This window comes from Loxodonta africana, chromosome 18 (genome assembly GCF_030014295.1).
Source record: "Loxodonta africana isolate mLoxAfr1 chromosome 18, mLoxAfr1.hap2, whole genome shotgun sequence".
In the NCBI taxonomy this organism is placed as follows: domain Eukaryota; kingdom Metazoa; phylum Chordata; class Mammalia; order Proboscidea; family Elephantidae; genus Loxodonta; species Loxodonta africana.
The window spans coordinates 46,522,294-46,543,477 of record NC_087359.1 but is presented as its reverse complement, the minus strand read 5'-3'; the positions used below and the strand labels follow the sequence as shown (position 1 = coordinate 46,543,477).

General features: G+C 45.5%; 1 protein-coding gene across 5 annotated transcripts in view; it reads right to left on the bottom strand.

Moving 5' to 3' along the window:
• MSI2 (musashi RNA binding protein 2) overlaps positions 1 to 21,184 on the bottom strand; it is a 472,007-nt gene that overhangs the window by 298,776 nt on the left and 152,047 nt on the right. For all 5 annotated transcript variants that reach the window (XM_064271280.1, XM_064271281.1, XM_064271284.1 and 2 more), the window contains exon 6: positions 13,794 to 13,886. In XM_064271280.1, the coding sequence (XP_064127350.1) occupies positions 13,794 to 13,886 (93 nt within the window). The remainder of the gene's footprint in view (positions 1 to 13,793; positions 13,887 to 21,184) is intronic.

The following is a 21,184-nucleotide window of genomic DNA, read 5'->3' as shown; positions in this document are numbered from 1 at the left end:
CTGGACAATGGGATGGAGAGGGATGCTGGTGAGGAGTGAGCTTCTTGGATCAGGTGGACACTTGAGACTATATTGGCATCTCCTGCCTGGAGGGGAGATGAGAGGGTAGAGAGGGTTAGAAGCTGGTGAAATGGACACAAAAAGAGAGAGTGGAGCGAGGGAGCGGGCTACCTCATTAGGGGGAGAGCAATTGGGAGTATGTAGCAAGGTGTATACAAGTTTTTGTGTGAGACACTGACTTGATTTGTAAACTTTCACTTAAAGCACAATAAAAATTTTTTAAAAAATTATATTGGGACAATTTCCAAACAGTATCTCCTTAAAAAAAAAAAAATTTTTTTTTTTCATTATTCAAATAACTTTAAAGAGTTCATCAGCAGGGTCCAAGGAGAGGAATTCACTTTTGACCCAGATCAGTTCAACTTATCCCATCAAAGCCATAGTGACCTGAAGGTCAAGTTCACAAACTGGAAGCATCAGAGTACCTGAATTTAACTCGAGGTGCATTTTGTTGAAAACTACACGAAAGGGAATCTTCATCTTCATGCTGAGAGTATCTGGGAAGGACTTCTCACAATTTCTGTCCTCCCCAGGATGGGTAAAAGAATTGAGTGGTAAGCCCATCTTGGGGATAGCTGGGAAAGATGGAAGCGAAAAAGGGAGAGAAAGTGGGTGCATGTCTGTGTGTGTGATTGTGTGTAAGACTGAGAAAAAAGCCTTTTCACTGGCAGGGCTGCTGCCAGACAGGACTAAAGAGGCAACTCCAGAGGCCAAACTCCAGAGGTCTCAGAGGGTGAAAATAACAATAGCAACCAACCTTTATTAAGCACCTGCTCTGTTTCAGGCGTAACCCTCTTAACAATTCTATGTGGAAGGGACTATCATTACTCCCGTTCTGCACATAAAGAAACTGAGGTAGAAAAAGGTTAAGTGATCTGCCTAAGGTTACAGAGCTAGAAAATAGATGAGCTGAATTTGACTGCAGACAGTCTCAGTGTAAAAAACCCATGCCCTCATTACCAGGTGGAGACCCAGCGGCACAGTAGTTTAAGCATTTGGCTACTAACCAAAAGGTTGGCAGTTGGAATCCACCAGCCACCCCTTGGAAACCCTATGGGGCAGTTCTACTTTGTCCCATAGTATTGCTATGAGTCAGAATCTACTTGATGCAATGGATTTGGTTTTTGGTTTTATTAGCAGACAATTTTCTAAACCAGGGGTCAGCAAACTATGGCCCATGGACCAAATCCAGCAGTCTCCCAGTTTTATAAATAAAGTTATACTGGAATATAGCCAAGTCCATTTGCTTACGTATTGTTTATGACTCCTGATGTGTTATAATGGCAGAGCTGAGTAGTTGTGACAGAGCCTACCTGCCTGGACCACAACGCTGAAAACAGTTACTCTCTGGCCCTTCAGAGAAAATGTCTGCCAACCACTGTGCTAAACAGAAGTGATTCTCAACTGCTCTACCCAAGCACTTCCAACAGTCAAGTAAATTAAGGGACAACCCAGCATGACTTGGGCAGAGGTTGATGTAGCCAGCTGCAATCCTAAACTGTTTTGAAGATTCACAATTTTTCCCCAAAACAAACAAACAAAAAATTTGCATTCTATGCCATAAGGTTTGTTCTAATATAAAATGTGTTAGCCAAACAACCATCAAGGAAAAGTCACACTCCTGGAAGATGTGTCATGGTAAACCCATGGCACTACAAAGCACTGGACACACCATCCTAGACCCTGAGAAAGGTGGCCCCAGCTCAGGTGGAGTAACAAACCTAGAACTTCTCACCAGAAAGTCATATTTGCACCTTGGACCCCCTGCTATCTGGCTGAGGGATCTTGAGTATCATTTATACAGTCTCAGGTTAATTTCATAATTTTAAAGTGAGGATAATCCTACCTACCTCACAGGTCTACAGGGAGAATTGTAAGACAATTCTGTAAGAGTCCCATAAACAGGGATCCCTGAATCTGAACACACTGAGGCTCAATTAGTTGGAATGGCAAGCTGTGACATCAAGAAATCCTTTTTGCCGAAAGACTGGACTTGCTGACCTGACAGAGTCTGGAGAAACCCTGAGAGTATGGCCCCCAGACACACTTTCGGCTCAGTAATGAAGTCACTCTGAGGTTCACCCTTCAGCCAAAGAGTGGACAGGCCCATAAAACAAAACGAGACTAAAAGGGTACATCAGCACTGGGGCAAGGACCAGAAGGCAGGGGGAACAGGGAAGCTGGCAATAGGGAACCCAAGGTTGAGAAGGGAGAGTGTTGACATGTCGTGGGTTGTTAACCAGTGTCATTAGAGAATATGTGTACTGGCTGTTTAATAAGAAGCTAGTTTGTTCTGTAAACCTTCATCTAAAGTACAATAAAAAAAGAAAAATAATAATAAAAATAAGTAAATAAATTTTTTTTTGCTTTTTTTTTTTTTTTACTGAAACAGATCTAATAATAAAGGAAATGTGGTGGTCTCTTTAAAAGATAAAAATCAAAAATATTTCTTCCATATTAGAGAATCTACAAGCTCCCCTCATCCTGCAAACTATTTCAGCACATAAACTCCCTGAGGCTTCCCATGCCCCTCTGCCATTACATAAGAAAGCCAAGAATAAGACCAGGACGCCTGTCTCTGATCACTCCATACTCTCATTTATTTTTCCTTAAGTGAAAGGCACCTTAAATTGTTTTTTCAACTACTAACCTGCTACTAACAATAAGCAAGTCTGAAAATATTTACCTCTACCCCCAATTAGAAAAGACCGTTAGCAACCTCAACAACCAAACTCTGATTTACAACTAATCCACTTCCACAAATTACATCTTCTACTACAGACCACCTAAAAACGACTTCCTGTAAACAAACCACTCTGCTGGGTTTTTAATCTAATTAAACCCTTATTTTGCTCTTTGGCTACAGGAAGCTCACTTTTCACTACACTGGGGCAGAATTTTTTATTTTCAAGAGGCACAGAAAGAATCCCCAAGTAGGGGTCCAAAGAAGAGCCTAAAGAGGTCCTATACCTCAAGTCAAGGATGAGCCACTCCCTGGCTGGGGAGGGTGGGGGTGGGGGGCTTCAGGTCTGTCTGTCCTGCCCTCCTCCAGCCACTCACTTATTTAACACTTACTGACCTGTCACCAGGAGCCCTGGTGGCACAGGGGTTAAGAGATTGGTTGCTAACCAAAAGGTTCGCAGTTCAAATCTACCAGATGCTCCTTGGCAACCCTATGGGGCGGTTATACTCTGCTTTACAGGGTCACTATGAGTCCGAAATGGACTCCACAGCAATTGGTTTGGTTTTGGTTTGACCTGTCCCCGGTTACTGAGTTAAATCAGGAAGGCAGATTGTGAACACACCGGAAGGAATACCTAAGTCTCCCTGGAAGTCATCAAGGAAGGTTTCCTCCCTTTCAGAGTTTTAGGCCAACTTCCCCATCTCCCCTCTGCTTAGGAAGACCAGCTCATTCTGGTTTGCAAGTCTCGAGTCCCTAACCTAACCTGACCTGACCTGACCTAACCTAACCCACCGCCATCAAGTCGATTCTGACTCATAGCGACCCTACAGGACAGAGTAGAACTGACCCATAGAGTTTCCAAGGAGCACCTGGTGGATTCAAACTGCTGACCTTTTGGTTAGCAGCTCTAGCATTTACCCAGTACACTACCAGGATTTCCTCGAGTTCCTGGACACCCCTAAGTCCAGGCATACTGGGACAGGTGGTCAACCTATCTTCACCCTTCCAGTTCCCTCTCCCTATAACCAGGAGTCTGTCAATATTTATTACATTTGCCTGCTGTGTGTTGTCTTCCATCCTCTCTTCTCTTTCATCTGTCTCCCACCCCCACCCAGTACCTGCAACAAGTAATCTTGAACCTTTCGCAGTAACCAGGCCATCACCCAGGTTCCTTCATCCTGGAAGCACCCAGGCCATACAAATAATCCATGAAGAAGAAAGGACCATCCCCTGGATTGCAAAGGGGATGTGGGTTTGAGGCAAATCAAATCCCACTTTGCCAAGAACTCAACTCAAGGAAGACAACACAAAGTGGAGAAAAATGGCAGCAATGTACACAAACTCAATCTATCAATCTCCTATTTATTTTATGCAAAGTTTTCTTGGTTCTTATTAATGCCGGCTCTCCCTCCACCATTTAATCTCTGCTTCCATTTCATTCTTTGAGGCCTGTGATTATTCTCATTCAGAATCTGGATGACTTCATTTCCGCTCAAGTACACCCAGGTCAACTTCAATAGAAAAGAAAGAGAAGGAGAAGAAAAATAATCAGCTAAAAGCTATTAAATATCAGCCATGTGCCTCATGATTGGTTTTAAAGGCAGTGGTGAGGTTAGCAACCGTCAGAGGCCCAACCATTCTGCCTCTTCCTGCATATTAACATTTTTCAGGGGCTCTCACTGTTATGGCTTCGAATGTAAATAAAGTACAGATTGGAGGCCCACTTTTAGCTAACTCACAAATACCAATCTGAACATAAAGAGCTGTAAAAATTTAGAAGGTGGTAACTTGACAAACCCGGCCTTTCTACAGAGAGATTAATTCTAGGAGGACAAAGGGGGGGGCGGGGGGGAAGAAAGAAAGAAAAGCATGCAGGACCCATGTAATGGGGTATCCTATTGACAGGGTGGGGGTGGATGGAATCTCCATATCAATATCCACTCCATGAAACAATGGAATTGGATTTCTATGCCAAGTCTAAATGAACTAAGCTTTCTCCTCCATAAGAACCACTCCTTGCACCCACTGGCACATGCCTGAACCATGATTTCTTGTACACTTTCGGTTCCCACTGAACTACTCCAGGGAGAGAAAGGCTTTCTTTCTTATGCTAACTATTCCATTGTAAGTGACGTCTTCAGAGGCAGCCAGGAGGACTCTGGGAAGGTAAGCTGGTGGGAGAACTTAATACCCCTCCCTGGGCTCATTAACTCCTTCCTGCTCAAGGGCTCCCCTGCCCCTGGCCTTCCTCTTCTTGGCCCAGCAGAAAAATTAAACAAAGCTAAGCCATACTGGGGAAACCCTGGTGGAGTAGTGGTTACGTGCTCCGGCTGTTAACCAAAGAGTCGGCAGTTTGAATCCACCAGGCGCTCCTTGGAAACGCTATGGGGCAGTTCTACTCTGTCCTCTAGGGTTGCTATGAGTCGGAATCGACTCGATGGCACTGGGTTTGGGTTTTTTTTTTTTTTTGTTTAAGCCATACTGGATAGCACAATTAAACAGTGAAGCCGGGAAGTTTGGGCCTTGTTGCACTACCTACTACGTATATGAACACAGCTTTTGATTAGCATAATTTCAAAGTTTCCCCAGCTTGCTAGCCAGAAGGCATCCTACGTTTTCATTTGTATATTTTAAAACACTGTTAACAGAGCAATAATAATGTCTGATGCATTTGCCTAACAACTGCTGACTATATCTTATACACTAAAAGGGATATGGAAAGTTTTCCTAGAAACCCACTATTTCCGAGGATTCTTTTTTTTTTTTTTTTTAAAGCAAAAAGTGAGGATTTAGGAGAAGTGAGGTTGGTGGGGGGCTTAATCTATTTCTAACTAACTTGAACCTCCCTCCCTCCTCTGGCTGGAGCAAAATCAGTCTAGGGAGAAAAAGTTCACCAGGAAAACAAAGTTGTTTAGCAGGAAGGTTTACCTGCAAAGCACCAGGGATCATATTACTTGTGGGGACTGTTTGCTTGCGGCCACCTGGCCTAGAAGGCAAAGGCAGGCAGATGAGGCAAGATTTTTGTCTTCTAACTTTGACTTTTCTCACTGAGCAGCTCTGCCAGCAGGGGGAAGGGGAGCACAAATAAAATCCCCTCCTCCGTGTGACACACTTCCAAAGGGAGATAATGACACAAGCCAGACAGAGAATTAATAAAACATGGGGACAGTGTTGGCCTTGTTCTGGACTACTGCAGGAAGAAAATTTAAACACATAAGTAGCCTTCAATATGGCTGGCCACGGAGGGGAGAGTAAATGGACATTCTTGGTCAGCCCCACAGTTGTAATTCAAGAAAGACTGAGGAACATCAAGGCTGTCCAGAGGAAAGGCACGCAGACAACAGGTGTGGCCTGGGGAAGCAGACCATTTTCCAGTCAGTCCACCTGTACAAACCACTTCAGAAGACAAGCATCTCATGGAGCTTTGATGCCCACAAAAGACAGCCAGGACTTTTGTTTTCCAGGCCTTGTCTGAGAGAACCACACAATGTACAGAGCTCTGTTTATCTACAACACACATTTGGAAGAGATAAAATTCTACCTTAGGATCACAGTCCACTCTGAGGAATATGTTAACTTGCTTATTTATTTTCTCACAAATCTCTTGCCTTTCAAAATTTCAAAGGCTTTATAATATTTTTACTCTAGGTATCACTCTCCACACACATACAGTATCAAAAGGAGTTATCTGAGCAGCGGCTGTGGACACCACCATCGCACCTGCACATAAAACCTGAAGCTAGAAAATAATAGGTGTAAAACGCTTCCTCAGAACATGTTCTCTGATGAGCCACCTCACAAGTGGAATAAATGAGATGATCTCGTTATATTAAAAAGTGAGTTCATTCTGGTTTTCCTTTTTTTTTTTTCAAAAAGCTTTCAACCACCACTCTCTCCAGCTCAAGTTAACTTTTATAGGCCCACATACAACCCAAATCTGCCGCAAAGGTCTCAAAGGACTCTTTTCACCTCATTTCCACAGAGCTCCCCTCTCATGAGACCTAAAGAGCTATAACTTTCCAAACCGTTTCCTTCAAGTCCTTTTCTTCCCATCCACCACAACAAGGAGCTGGTACAGGAAAGGGTTAAAGCCCTCATGTCAAACCACAAACTCGGGCACTGGCCCAGAAGGGACATGGGAACCAGGGCAGCAGAGTGATAAAGGCCGGATTGTAGCAGCCCACTGAATTGGAAATGACTTGTAGGCCTAATGAAACAGAACTTTGGCAGTAAAACAGAATGAAAGGAATGAGACAATAAAAGGCAGGAACAAAGGGTGCAGAGTTGTTTCAGCTTAGCAAAATAAGCTCACTTTGTTGTTGGGGAAAGCCAAAGCCGATTAGGATAAACCAATGACTAAGCATAAGTCTTCCAAACTAATTACACAGTTCACCATGTGAAGTATAATTGGAAGCCTCCAAACTCGGGCTGCTTTGCTTTCACAGGAGTTACATAAAGTGAGAATTACCTAGTGAGCTCGGCTCGGAGCAGTCCTATCACCCCAGCAAACAGCTGAAAGGGGCAGGACTGCTCCATCCAGGGCGAAGCGGAGAATTCATTACGTTTAAAGGCCTCTTTTTGATCTTCAAAACGCTATAAGTGAGAATTTAAGAAACCAGTACTTGAAGAAGGAGCCTAAAGGGGAGAAGGAGCAAATCCACGTCCGTACTTCCTTTGATCCCGGCGCACGTTAATTAACCAAGCTAGGCTATTCCAATGGCTGTGTGTGGAGAGAACAGTGGAGAACAGCCTGATTCATTGTCTGAGTCTCCACACACATATCTAGAGCATCAGTGACTGTCTGTATGAAATCACAAGCACAGATAACGTCCACCGGGAAACCCAAGCCGGGAAAATAAATTACCGTATATCAACATTTTCGACAAATGAACAAAACCTGCTCCCTCTGAGCAATGGGCTTCTTGGTAGTAAAGTGGGAGACAGGTTTTATAAACAGTGAAAAGAGGCCAAGAGTAGGCTGTCCAAAAACAAGTGACAATATGACCTCAAACTAGCATAGACCGTGTGATACTGGACAAGTTATTTACCTTTCTGAACGTCAGTTTCTCCATCTACACACTAGATGTGCTACATACCTTCACTTGCTTGACATCCTCGAGAAGTAAACTTTAAAAACGCATTAAAAAGTTTAGCACAAAGCACATGTAGCTTTAATTCAGAAACTCCAACGCTTAGTAAAATTATCTTCAGGGTAAAATCTGAACCTCATAGTTCTGAGTCTTCAGTAGCTTAGATCTAGCACATGTAATAAACCCATTGCTGTCGAGTCAATTCTGACTCATAGCGACCCTAAAGGGCAGAGAACTGCCCCATAGGGTTTCCAAGGAGCAGCTGTTGGATTTGAACTACTGAACTTTTGGTTAGCAGCCGTAGCTCTTAACCATTACGCCACAGGGGTTTCCAGCACATGTAATAGGGAGTTGGAAATAATCTACCAGTTTTTCGGGGTCTTACTCACAGGATGAAGATTCCTGTATAGTGTATACACTTACTTACTCACAGGATGAAGATTCCTGTATAGTGAGCCACTATAAATAGTGGCATTCTCCAAATAAAGAATCCCTTTACTGTCTCTGGAGCCCTGGTGGTGCAGTAGTTAAGTGTTAACCTGCTAACCAAAAGGTCAGCAGTTTAAATCCACCAGCTGCTTCTTGGAAACCCTATGGGGGCAGTTCTACTTTGTCCTATTGGGTCCCTATGAGTTGGAATCAACTTGATGGCAATGGGTTTGGTTTTTGGTTTTACTATCTCTGTACCACAAAGTCCAGAAATTAACTCTGCCATGGCTAAAACTGTTTTGGTTATTATACCACGTTCATTACTATTGATAACATCTTGTTTTTGATTACTGCCTATAGATACCTTTTATATATGAATTGATGGATGGATGGACAGACGGATGGATAGATGGCTGGCTGGATGGATGTTGTTAGTTGCCTTCGAGTTGACTCCAACTCATGGCGACCCCCTGTGTCTCAGAGTAGAACCGCTCTATACAGTTTTCAGGAAACCCTGGTAGTGTAGCAGTTAAGTGCTACAGCTGCTAACCAAAGGGTAGGCAGTTAAAATCCACCAGGCGCTCCTTGGAAACTCTATGGGGCAGTTCTGCTCTATCCTATAGGGTCGCTATGAGTTGGAATTGACTTGACGGCAGTGGGTTTGGTTTTGGGTTCTATACAGTTTTCAAGGCTGTGATCTTTTGGAAGCAGACCATCAGGCATGCCTTCCAAGGCACCTCTGGCTGTGTCTCAACAGCCAATCTTTCCGCGAGCAGTCAAATGTTTAACCATTTTCACTACCCAGAGATAAAACCAAAAACCAAACTGGTTGCCACAGAGGCAACTCACAGTGACCCTATGGGACAGTTTTACTGCCCCATGGGGTTTCCAGGGCTATAACCTTTACGGAAGCAGACTGCCACATCTTTCTCCTGCAGAGCACAGAGCCGTTAGTGGGTTCAAATGGCCAACCTTTCGGTTGGCAGCTGAGAGCTTTAACCACTGTACCACCAGGACTCCTTCTCCGGTAGGTAAATAGGTTTAAACACTTCCTATGTTACTGATTTTTAAAGCTTGAAATCAACTTCAGGAATAATCTAGTCCATAGAATGGTAAACTATAGCCCACAGGCCAAATATGGCCTGCCATCTGTCTTTGTGAATAAAGTTTTATTGGAATACAGCCACACTCATGCATTTACATGTTGTCTATGGTTGTTTTTGCACTACGACAACAGAAATGAGTAGTTATGACACAGACCATATGGTCCATAAAGCTGAAAATATTTGCTATCTGGCCCTTCACAAGTTTAGTGCACAATCTAGTGCAATTCCTTCCCTCAGATGAGAAATTGAGGCTGGTAAAGAAGCAACTTGGCAAGATGCCACTGCAGGATAGTCACACAGTCAGGCCCAGCCGGAGGGATTGGAATGCCTTCTACCTTACCTTCTCCAGGACGGTACCACAGCAGCCACCCAGGGGTGAGGACGGCCATCCCAAGTTAGCAGAATCCTTTTCCCAAAGGCCTTTCTTCATGATCTCATGTTAAATATAAACAAGTAACGACACCCCTAACCTAGGGGATCAATCTTCTGGGAGGAAGGTGGGAGACAAGCATGCAAAGGTTCGCAAGCCTCCAATTTCAGTTATTTAAAGCTACTTGGTGTGTCATTCTGTGCCCCTACACTTAGAGTAATGACACAGTTAAACTCCCTTAGCTCAGCTCCTTGATGGCAGTCTTACCCATTCTGATTGCCACCTGAAATAAACAGTTGAAATAGCTGCCACCTCAGGCAGGATGAGAAGAGGGAGAAAAGAAACAACCAAGAGGGAAACCTAAAAAAGAGGGTGGCAAACCCTGAGTGGAGGCCGTAGGAGGATGGAAAGTTCCGGACTTGGAGGAAGAGGAACCAGGGTACGAACTCTGGCTCTTGTACTGTCTTACCTGGGTGACCTTTGCTGAGACTTAACCTCTCTGACCCTTACTTCCCATCTTTGTCCAGTGGACTTGATGATACCAAACAGCACAGAACCGCTTTGCAGAGGAAATGAGGCAATATATGCCCTGGCTCCCAGCACTGTCCCTGGCTATGCTGCAGTGACACAATCTCTTCTTCTACAGCATGCTCCCCACCCCAAGTCCATCCGGTGGATCAGCAGTTGGCACGGGGCCCAGAGTTCAGGCTCTGTTATCAGACAAGCCTGGAGAAGCAGTCTACAGCCAGTGCTAACTCTCAGGGGGGGCTGTCACCTCCAGTCAAGGACTGAATCCCACTGAGACTCGGTTTAGCAAACTACAAAATGGGCACTACCACCACCAGCCTCCCAGAGAAGAATTAAATGAGATAATATAATTAAATGAGCTAATATAAGTGAATGGCCTGGCCTACTCTCTTATACCTCCTAAATAGTCACTAAATAGTCATAAATTCACAACTCAACTAAGCTGCAGTTGGTTTGAAGATAGCCCCAAACAATCTGACACAGTTGGGAATATGTGTGTGCACGTACGTGAGTACACTTCATACAAGTGCACGCACGTGTGTGTGTACGTGCATCCACGCATGCGGTCTTCTTTCAACCAGAATATAAACTACCACAGTGTATAGTCAGTTTGTCATTTTATCTGTAACCTCTTTTCATAGCAGAAACCCTGGTGGCGTAGTGGTTAAGTGCTATGGCTGCTAACCAAGAGGTCGGCAGTTCAAATCCGCCAGGCACTCCTTGGAAACTCTATGCGGGGGGCAGGTCTACTCTGTCCTATAGGGTCGCTATGAGTCAGAATCGACTCGACAGCAGTGGGTTTGGTTTGGTGTTGGGTTTCTTTTCATAGCTGTCGGTTCACTCATTGCCCCAAAGGCCCAGTAGCAGAGTCTCTTCTTCTTTGATCCTGAGAGGTGGCCGGCCCTGACCAAAGGGACACAAATGTAACACTAGCCACAAGCCAAATGAGAAATCAGCTATTCTGAAGACAGGCTTCAAGAATACACAGAGCACGTGTATGACATAAGCTACTAAAACACGAGCATAGAGAGCTTTATGGTGTCGACACATTCAGAAGCCTCCTTAGTCTGTTAATAAAATACTTGATAGGTTTACACATCCTACCAGAATCCACACACGTTACTGCAAAATTAACTGAGCAGCTTCAGACTGGGCTAGTGCCAGGCCAGGGAAGATGGTTTGTGGCCGCTTCCCAGACAAAAGGACGACTGTTCTCAGGGCAGTGACAGTTGCCACTGTGGGCGTGTGGCCGAAGCATGCAGGACCTCCCACAGCCTTGTGGCTGATGCACAGAGTCATGAATTACAAGCGTTAATGAAGACAGAGAGAGAGAAAGAAGGAAGAAAGGGAAGGAGAGAGGGAGGGAGGAAAGGAAGAAACGAAGGAGGGAGGGAGGGAAGAAGGAAGGAGGGAAAAAGGAAGAAGGGAAGGAGGGAAAGATGAAGGAGTGAGACAAGAAGAGAAGGAAGGAGGGGAGGAGGAGAGGAATAGAAGAATAGAAACCAAGGCTTGGGAATTGAGAATGGGAACGCAGAGAGAGATGTACTACGTGTTGGCAAGTATAAACCTGTTTGAATACTCCAGCAGCCCATCTGGGCAGCATCAACTTCCCTGACACCCACAAATAGGCCCATGAGATTCCAAAGCAGGTTATGGCTTGAAAAAGAAATCCTACCTCATGTTTGCAAACACTATCCCAGCCTTGTTTTAAAGGCAGAACGGAAGCAAAGCAGACTCATGCTCCAGAGCCCTCCATGACACAAGCTGGACTTGTCTCCTTTAATTATGTCCCATCTCTCTGTCCAGGCAGGGTGGGGCTGGGTGAGGACATAATCCCCTGAGTAGTTTAAATTAGTCTTGAAGAGATGTACTGGAATGTACATGGTCACCAACACATTTAGCTATTCTTTAGAACCCGGCCGGAATTAATCAGCCCTCAACAGGCAAAGCCAGAAAGTGCAGGGCAAGGCGTTTCAAAACCACCCTTGTAGGGCAGTGAGAGCCATTCCCAATGTGCAGCTGGGCTGGAGGATCTGGCTTCTCTTTGCTGCATGGCCTCCCATCCATGCAGAAATCAGTTAATAACAGAGACCAAAAAGTCTCCATTTTGAGGCTAAATAAAGGTCATGGTCCTAATCCCAGACAGCCAGCTCCTAGACGGACACACCTGGGGTCATAGCTGCCCATGGCCTTGGGCAAACAAGCAGAAAGCACAGAACCTGCAGACCAGCCAGGGAGTGGCAGGGCCTGTGTACCACCCATGGCAAGCAGCACAGCTGCCGTGGGAGGAAACGAGTGGCGGAGCTTCGACCAGGAGCAGTGTCTTCTCACATCCACCAGCAGCAGTCAGCCATATCAGCCCTTCGGCAGGAAGACAGAGACCTGCTGTGCTGAGGGAGACTGCCCCGCTCCACAGCTCCCAGGACATCTCCCCAACTAGTCAAGAATGCAGGAAGTGGAGAGCCCCAGGCAGTGGCCAGCTCAGCCACTCACCTGTAGTAGGCCTCTTTTAACCAGTTGCTGTTGAGGTGACTCCAACTTGTGACAATTCCATGTGTCTGAGCAGAACAGTGCTCCACAGGGTTTTTAGGGGCTGGATTCTCAGAAGTAGCTCACCAGGCCTTTCTTCGGAGGTACGTCTGGATGGACTCGAACCTCAACCTTTTGGTTAGCAGCCAAGTACGCTCACCGATTGCACCACCCAGGGATTCTGCCAATCTCCTTGGGCCTGTCTTTTTCATGGGAGCCAGATGAGGATATCATACAAAAGCCTAAAAGGGTCAGCACCCCACAGGCTGCCCTGTTTGAGCCCTGGGGCAACAGGGCCCTCTGGGAAATGTGCCTCCTTCCAGAAGAACCCACTCTCAAAGGTACCGTCTCCCCCACCAACCAGAGAGAGGCTGAATTAAGCACAACACCACGGTTACCTGTGCCATCTGTCTGTCTGTCACACACACCCCCACCGTTTCCTGACTGATTTAGGACTCTCCGTGTAGCTCCCCACCTGTTCCAACAGCAGAGCTCATGGGATAATTTCACTGCTGTCTCACACAATTCGAGTCGGAGGATGCTGACGGGTACAGACCCAGCATCTTTCCTGCGTCTCCTTGGGCATCTGACAAGGGAGGGTTTGACTGTGAAGGGCCCCGGGGGGCGTCATCTCTCAGCGCTTTTTCCAGAAAGGCGCAGGATGAAGCCCAGCACCAACTCACAGCCCCCAGCAGCTTCTGCGGGGTTCCTGCCACATCTGAGTCACAGGCCCGCATCCCTCCCCAGCTGCTGCCACCACCAGATCCCAGCCCAGTCCCCACGTGGCCAGCAAACACCACCAAAACCGCACTAAAAGGCCATTCTGTCTGCTCCTGCCGGCACATGGAAAATGTGCCGACCACAAGCTGGACTCTTCCATCCCAGCTCCTGCTGAAGTTCACTTAAAGCTTTACAGCCAAGTCCAAGGACGAGGTTTCTGAGGACACAACTGTGGCAAAGGCAGGGCCCACGGCAGCCAGACCCCACGCAGTGCTTACCTTGCCAAACTGCTCGAAATATTGCTTTACGTCTTCCACTACTGTGTTCGCAGATAATCCGCCTACAAATATTTTCTTTGTTCTTGTGACCATCTGCAAGGAATGACAACAGGAGGACACGGGTTACCAGGTTATCTGAAGCCACACTTGATAAGATGCCGAAACAAGTCACTCTCCATATTTCTCCAGGAAGGCAATTTTAGATATCTTCAAGCTGTACAGAGCCGGCCGTTAGGAGTTTAATGATACTGGAGATAGTCACTCTGGACATCCTAGGCATTCAGGCTACAATCTAACAGCTCTCATTTCATACAGGCACGTGCAAACTTCAGAGCCTTTCTACCAAAACATACAGCCTCGTTCTGATTATTTGCATAAAGAAAAAAGTCACATGTCAAAGCTTTCTTAAACCTGAGATTTGAACAAAACAGAACTAAATGCATAAAAACCTGCTGCCCAAAAAGCACCCACAAATTAGTAAGTGCAGCACTATCCAAAATAGCCAAAAGCTAGAAACAACCCGTGTGCATAACAGATGAATATCTAAACCAAATCTGGTGGGGGGGGGTGGGTGGGTGGGTGGGTGTGTGGACACATACAATGGAATATTATTCAGCCATAAAGAGAGATGAAGTCTCGGTACATGCTACAACATGGATGAGCCCTGAAACCATTATGCTGAGAGAAATAAGTCAGACACAAAAGGACAAATGCTATATAACCCCACATATATCAAATATCTAGAACAGGCAAGTGCATACAAAGTTTATTCGTGTGGTTACTAAGGGTGGGCGGGTGAAAGAGGGAAAGGAGGACTCAATGTTTAGAGGACACTGAGCTCCTGCTAAGGGTGATGGAAAAACTGGGGGACAAATAAGGATGACAGTTGACCAGCATATGAACATAATTAATGTCACTGACCTATACACGCAGAGATGGCTGAAATATCAGATGTTTTGCTTCATATATATTTGCCACAATAAAATTTTTTTAAAAAGAAAATGCATAGTGGGGACAGTGGCACAGCCTGATGAATGCAATTCACGTCAATGAACTGCACACTTGAAAATGGTTAAAATGGCAAATGTTTTATTACATGTATTTTACCACAATGAAAAAAAATTAGTCAATAAGAAACTCACAAGCAATTAAAAAATACAGGTGGATTGTCTACACCGAGCCAGGTGAGGCTCTTGATGCTGGTACCTGTCTGGGAGCAAGATGACACTAACCTTGTACCTATCCTCCACACTCCTTTTTCATTTCTCATGATTCCCCTGGATTCAGCCCACACTCTAGTCAAGCCCAGCTAATCCCCAGACTTCCCCAGCTATGTTCACACAGCCCCTTCCCTCCTCAGAACGCTTCTGCACTCCTAAATCTCCCCGACAAGTTGCAACCATTCTCCAAGATCCAACTCAAATACCACTTTCTCCAAACTTCAAAATATCAACAGTCACCCCAGCCAGAAGCTACCCATCCCTCCCACCTCCAAAATCCCACTACATTGCACTTACACCCACAGCACAGCACACACACACACACACTTTCTAACTGTGCAAAAAGCACTCATAAATATGTCTTTCTTAATTCCTTCCCTAGGCTGTAAGCTCCTGATTCTTCTAGGTACCTTCTACAACCCCAAGCAGAGTGGCAGGCACAGAGAAGGCCATGCCAAATGTTTGGTGGCTGCATAAATGAATGAATGTGACCACATTTGAGAATCCCACCGGTTTCAAAGCAAACACAAAAGGAAGCTCATTGATACAAACTATTCAGAGCAAGGACCAAAAATCTTATATGGAGTAGCCAAAAATTAAACAAGGAAATAAAATTTATTCTGAAGACTGAGCTTAGGCTACATGTTATCGTTTTAACAAAAATTTCAGAATGATAAAATTCGGTGGGTGCAGGGTCTCAACAGTTTAAAAAACCAGTTGCCGTCAAGTTGATTCCAACTTGTGGCGACCCCATGTGTACAGAGGAGAACTGTGCTCCATACGGTTTTCGATGGCTGATTTTTCAGAAGTAGATCCCCAGGCCTTTCTTCCGAGGCACCTCTGGGTAGACTCAAATTGCCAACCTTCGGTTAATAGTCAAGAGCTTAACTGTTTGTGCCACCCAGGAATATCCTAACCTGTTAATTGCATATAATAGAAACACAATGTCACATACGTATATTACAACGCAATGCACCATGCCTCATGCAGGGGCCACAGCTGCATGGATCACTCTTATCTTCCAGGCACCTGGCACATCTGCTGACTGAATGAATGAACCAATCCTCCTCTGTACAGGAGAGAGAGCCTCAGTGGAGTGATGCCTAGAGGCACAGTGAGTTCCATCTGAAAACCCAACTTCTGTGTCTAACTCTGGGCAGGACTTGCCCCTTAGGCCTGAGCTCCCCGCTCTACACTGCCAGGTGCCAGGCCAGAACTCCAAGCTCCCACCTACCCCTGAACTCTAATGAATCCGTGAGCGTGATCACCACAATAGAGGGAGGCTCCCAGACTTCAGGGAGCTCACGGGTTAGCTTAAGAGCTCCCAGTGGGGACATATGCCACAGAGGCAGCTGGCTTACCCCAAACTAGAATATCCTTGTTATGGACTTCCTGTATTGCTTGAAAAGGGCATCACCCTAGCAAATCCACATAGCGCCTGTCGCCTACTTCCTGTTTCCTGTGACGGCTGTGCCATGGTCTGCCGATGTGTTTAAAGCTGTGATTTTTCGTCGCTTTTCAGATGAATGAGAGGTTAAATGACATAATGTATGTGAGGACACTATGAAGGCCCCACAGCACCAGCGAGCTCAAAGAATCTCTCATTAAATTTTTTTCTTACGAGTTGCTGTTGAATCTATTCTGACTCATGGCAGAGTCCCTGAGTGATGTAAAACAGGCTTGGCTGCTAACTGAAAGGTTGGAGACTGCAGTCCACCCAGAACCACCTCAGAAGAAAGGCCTGGTGATCTACTTCTGAAAAACCAGGCATTGAAAACCCCATGGAGCACAGTTCTAGTCTGCAGGCGTGGGGTTGCCATGAATCGGAACCTACTCCATGGCAACTGACACATCTCATTAACTAGTGGGCATCTTATTCTTCCTCCTTATTGTTCATCTCCCTCCTTATCCATGCCTTAAGTCTCCTGTGAATCAAGGTCACTTTCATGGTCAAACTCCATCAAGTCCTCTCTCTCCAGATTTAAATATCTCCATACGCTCACTAATGGCCAAATTTTACTAACGTAACTTTCCTAATGTATTCACTCAGTAGGTAAATTAAGTGCTTGGTGCCAGAGATTACATTCTAATAGAATATGGAATTTAACCCTCTGTGGAGATAGAATAATTAGGCTACCACCACTGGTGTCAAGTTGATACCAACTCATAGCGACCCTCAAGGACAGAGTAGAACTCCCCTATATGGTTTCCAGGGCTATAAATCTGTACTGAAGCAGACTGCCACATCTTCCTCCTGCGGAGCAGCTAGTGGGTTTAAACCACCAACCCTTCAGTTAGCCGAACACTTAACCACTGTGCCACCAGGGCGCCTTTAGCCTACCACACAAGGTTCTTATTAGGACTAAATTAAATAACATATGCCAAAGTGTCTAGCAGGGCACCTGGTAGGCGCTGAATTAATGTTCACTGTAACTGAATCCAAAGTGAGTTACTAAACCCATCCTTCAAGCTCAGAATAAATGTACAGCAACAAGACACCTTATACAAAAAGCTTATAAATCAATTTTCCTGCCCCATTCTCTTCTACCAGAATTTCAACAGCACTTTGCTGCCTCTCTTTGTGATTTCAGATGGGCAAAGACTCCCAATAGCTTAATTTTAGATTTTTCATTCCTTCTCTAACCCTAGCCAAGTAATTAAATATCTGCAGAGAAACACTAATGTGATCTACAAGCATGTGCTAGTCAACCTCTCTACTTCAACTCTGGAGAGGCATTCTACAAAACGAACCCCACGGTCTCATTTATATTTTGGTTACAGCCTGGTAGGTAGAGAAGAGACCTTATATGTATTCCAAACGTTCACACGGACCCAGAAAATAAAACGACCAACGCGTCTTGGTTCCAGATAACAAAAGTCAACAGAACGTTCCTTCCCCAGGAACTTGTTAAATGGAAAGGTCTCCTCTTCCACCCTTTACCCTTAACAGTTGCCCTACAGTCATAAACCTGCCTAGACAAAGCCCCAAACACAGCAGCAGACACCTAGCTATAAATCTACACAGTCCCAAAAGAGCCTTCAAAATAGGCTGATTTTTTTTTTTTTTTTTTTAAAAGAAAGATGAGAAATTCCAGGCTCCAGACAATGTGCCAAAATGTCCATGTTACTAAAACATCCTCCCACCCAGGAACCAGCTCAGCTCCAGTGAGGGTTCCTCCTTTCCAGCAAACGCTTTAAGGAGACTGGTTTAATCAAAGCCTTCCAAATGTGAAAAGGCCAGAGGGAAGATGTGCAACACTTGGTTAGCTGCTCACCGAGGTCTCCACTTTGGAGTGGGGAACACAGCCAGGGACAGCGGGCTCTGCACAGTGACCCCTCCTACCAGGGCCATGCTGGTGGAAATGGGAGTCACTGACTTTGGGCATCCTGATGGCACTATTGCTAAATGGCCTGTGGCCTGCTCAACCATTTGCATTCTGGGTGAGGGAGGTAGAAGGCAGAGGACCCTAGAATCATACATTCTTCTCTCCATTTCCTTTTCATCTCCTTGGCAACTGAGGAGGGTAAGAGGGACTGGTAACTGGGAAGTTAGGTCCATTCTTTCAATGGGACTAAATGAAGGTCCTCAAACTCCTACCAAGTCTATGCAAGGTGTTTATGTGTTTGAAGTAACTCTCTATTCCCATCCCTTACAGTTGTGACTTCTATTTGGCCCAGGAAACATCCAGTTCCCCCTGAACTTCAACCTTCTTCTCTGACCTTGGAAAAAGGGACCCAGACAAGGTGCCCACTGTATCTATAGTCCTTTGCATTATATTTTTTAAAAAATGCTCTCCCCCCAGTGAAGAGAGCCACCTGTGCTTTCTTCCTGTTCTAGGCCCTTTGGATAACTGTTCCCTAACCCACAGCCTTCACACTGTTAAGTACTCAAACACACAGGGTGTGGGGAAGCCAGCCACTGCACATCAGCATGCTCAGATGGCCCCAATCGGATCCTCCCGTGCCTACATGTAAAGAGCCACCCATCTGTCCCAGAGAGAGCTCAGCCAAGAATCCATTAGGAAGTTGGTCTTAAATTTCCTCTGCTTAAAGTTTTTGGTGGAGGGGATGCGTGTGTGTGCACGTATGTGACTGTTTCCCACCATTAGACACACTAGTTACCCACCCAAGGGCCCTCACCGCCTAGGGGCAACTCCCTCCCCAACAAATACTCCTCCCTTCTATTTAGGGTGATTTAGGGTGTCACTCTCAGAAGTGAGCGCACGCGCGCGCCCGCGTGTGTATGTGTGTATGTGTGTGTGAGTGAGCACATACACACAAGGGGATGAGGAACAGTCAGGCTCTCAAGAATAACTGTTGCAAAGCTTTGCATCTAAACCTGTAATTTAAATACACACCATGGCTCTCCATACGCCCCTTGGCTCTGCAAAGAAAATGCCAGCACTCATTCCAGTTATGAAAATTGCTGTTTACATGTAAGAACTGGCCAACACCAGCTGCTAACTAGTGCTACAAAGAACACTCCACCTTCCTGCCTTTAACCAGAGAACTAGCTGGTTTTTTTTTTTTTTTTTTTTTAAAGAATGTGTTTCCATCTGGTCACTCTGAGTAAGGCCACTGATCTTTTTTTCTAAAATAAGATTAAGCAAAGTGTGCGTGCGTGCGTGCGTGTGTGTGTGCGTGTGTGTTGCAAGCAGAGTGTGGGAGTTAGAAAAGAGAGACTACTTTTCAGAGTGAGAGCGAAGGGGAAAACTTAGCTCCAACAGCACTGGCCCAAAGATATTAATTACCATACAAGAAAAAAAAATCTTAATCCTAAAAAATGCACGAAAAGGCAGGAAATTGCTCTAAAGAGCCCTAATTGGTATAAGAGACGGCTGGAGAAATTAAGTTAGCTCTCACCACGATCACTTTCCTGATGAGACAGTTCAAACTCCCCTTGGTGAAAACTTCTGAGCCATCCTCACTGCCCAGGAGCACAGGCTCATTCACAGATGCCCTCTCACTTGTGGGAACCCCAAGGTAGAGACAGCCCAAGAAAGATGTAAGAATGCTAGCCCTCAGCGGGATTTTACAAGCCTCCAGTCTCTCATCCCCATTTTGCAGATGGAAAAAACAAGTCTCAGAGAAATGTTTCGATGTGCTAGTTAAAGGCAAGGCAGGCATCCAGGAGAACACCTTCCCTGGGGCCCAGAAAAAAGCTCTGTCCTTTTTCCCATATAGTCAGTGACACTGCAGAAAAGCACTCCCCAAATTCAGAATCTGGGATAAAATCAGTGATATGTCTCCCATGTCACTCTGCATTTGCAAATTAAGCACCATCTTTGTATGGCAAAGACCTCTCAGGCAGAGCTGAGTCACAGAGGTCCCAAGGTTCCAACCCCCAGGACATTTCTTCCCAAGGACCTGACCTCTAAAATTCCTATTTCTCCAGGTATTTTTCCCATCTCTCCCTTTTCTCCCAAACTACTATTATGGCTGCCACCACCACCATCACCACTACCACTACCATATCTGGATCCAATGGCAAAACTCAGCTTGCAAAACCAGAACACAGGTCAGGTATGGAGAATCTTCTCCAAATGCTTCGAGGATCATAAGTGGAAAAGAGACCTACCCAGGAGAGACCCTAGGACACCACTACCTCAGCGTCACATTTTCTTGGTGACACTGGAGCCAATGTCCACATGGAAGTGTTCCATCAATTATGGGAGAGGAGAGCGTTATGCCCACATGTTTGACAATGTGAGTCTGTCCTCCCAAGGAAGTCAGGTCATGCCTGTCACTTAGGTCCCCACTAAGGCAAAGGCCTCAGGGATTAAGTCTCTTCAAAGGTAAGAAGATAAATGAAAGCTTCAAAGGATAGCGAAGCAGGGGCTGGGGTCTGGGGAACTTGGTTTGAGAGGACTTCTAAATCAATGGGCAAAACAATTCTATTATGAAAACACTCTGCATCCCGCTTTGAATTGTGGCACCTGGGGTCCTAAATGCCAACAAGCAGCCATCTAAAATACATTAATTGGTCTCAACCCACCGGGAGCAAAGACAAAGGAAGAACACCAAGGTCACACGACAACTAAGAACCCAAGAGACAGAAAGGGCCACTTGAACCAGAGACCTACAATATCCTGAGACCAGAAGAACAAGTTGGTGCCCGGCCACAACCGATGTCTGCCCTGTCAGGGAACACAACAGACAACTCCTGAGGGA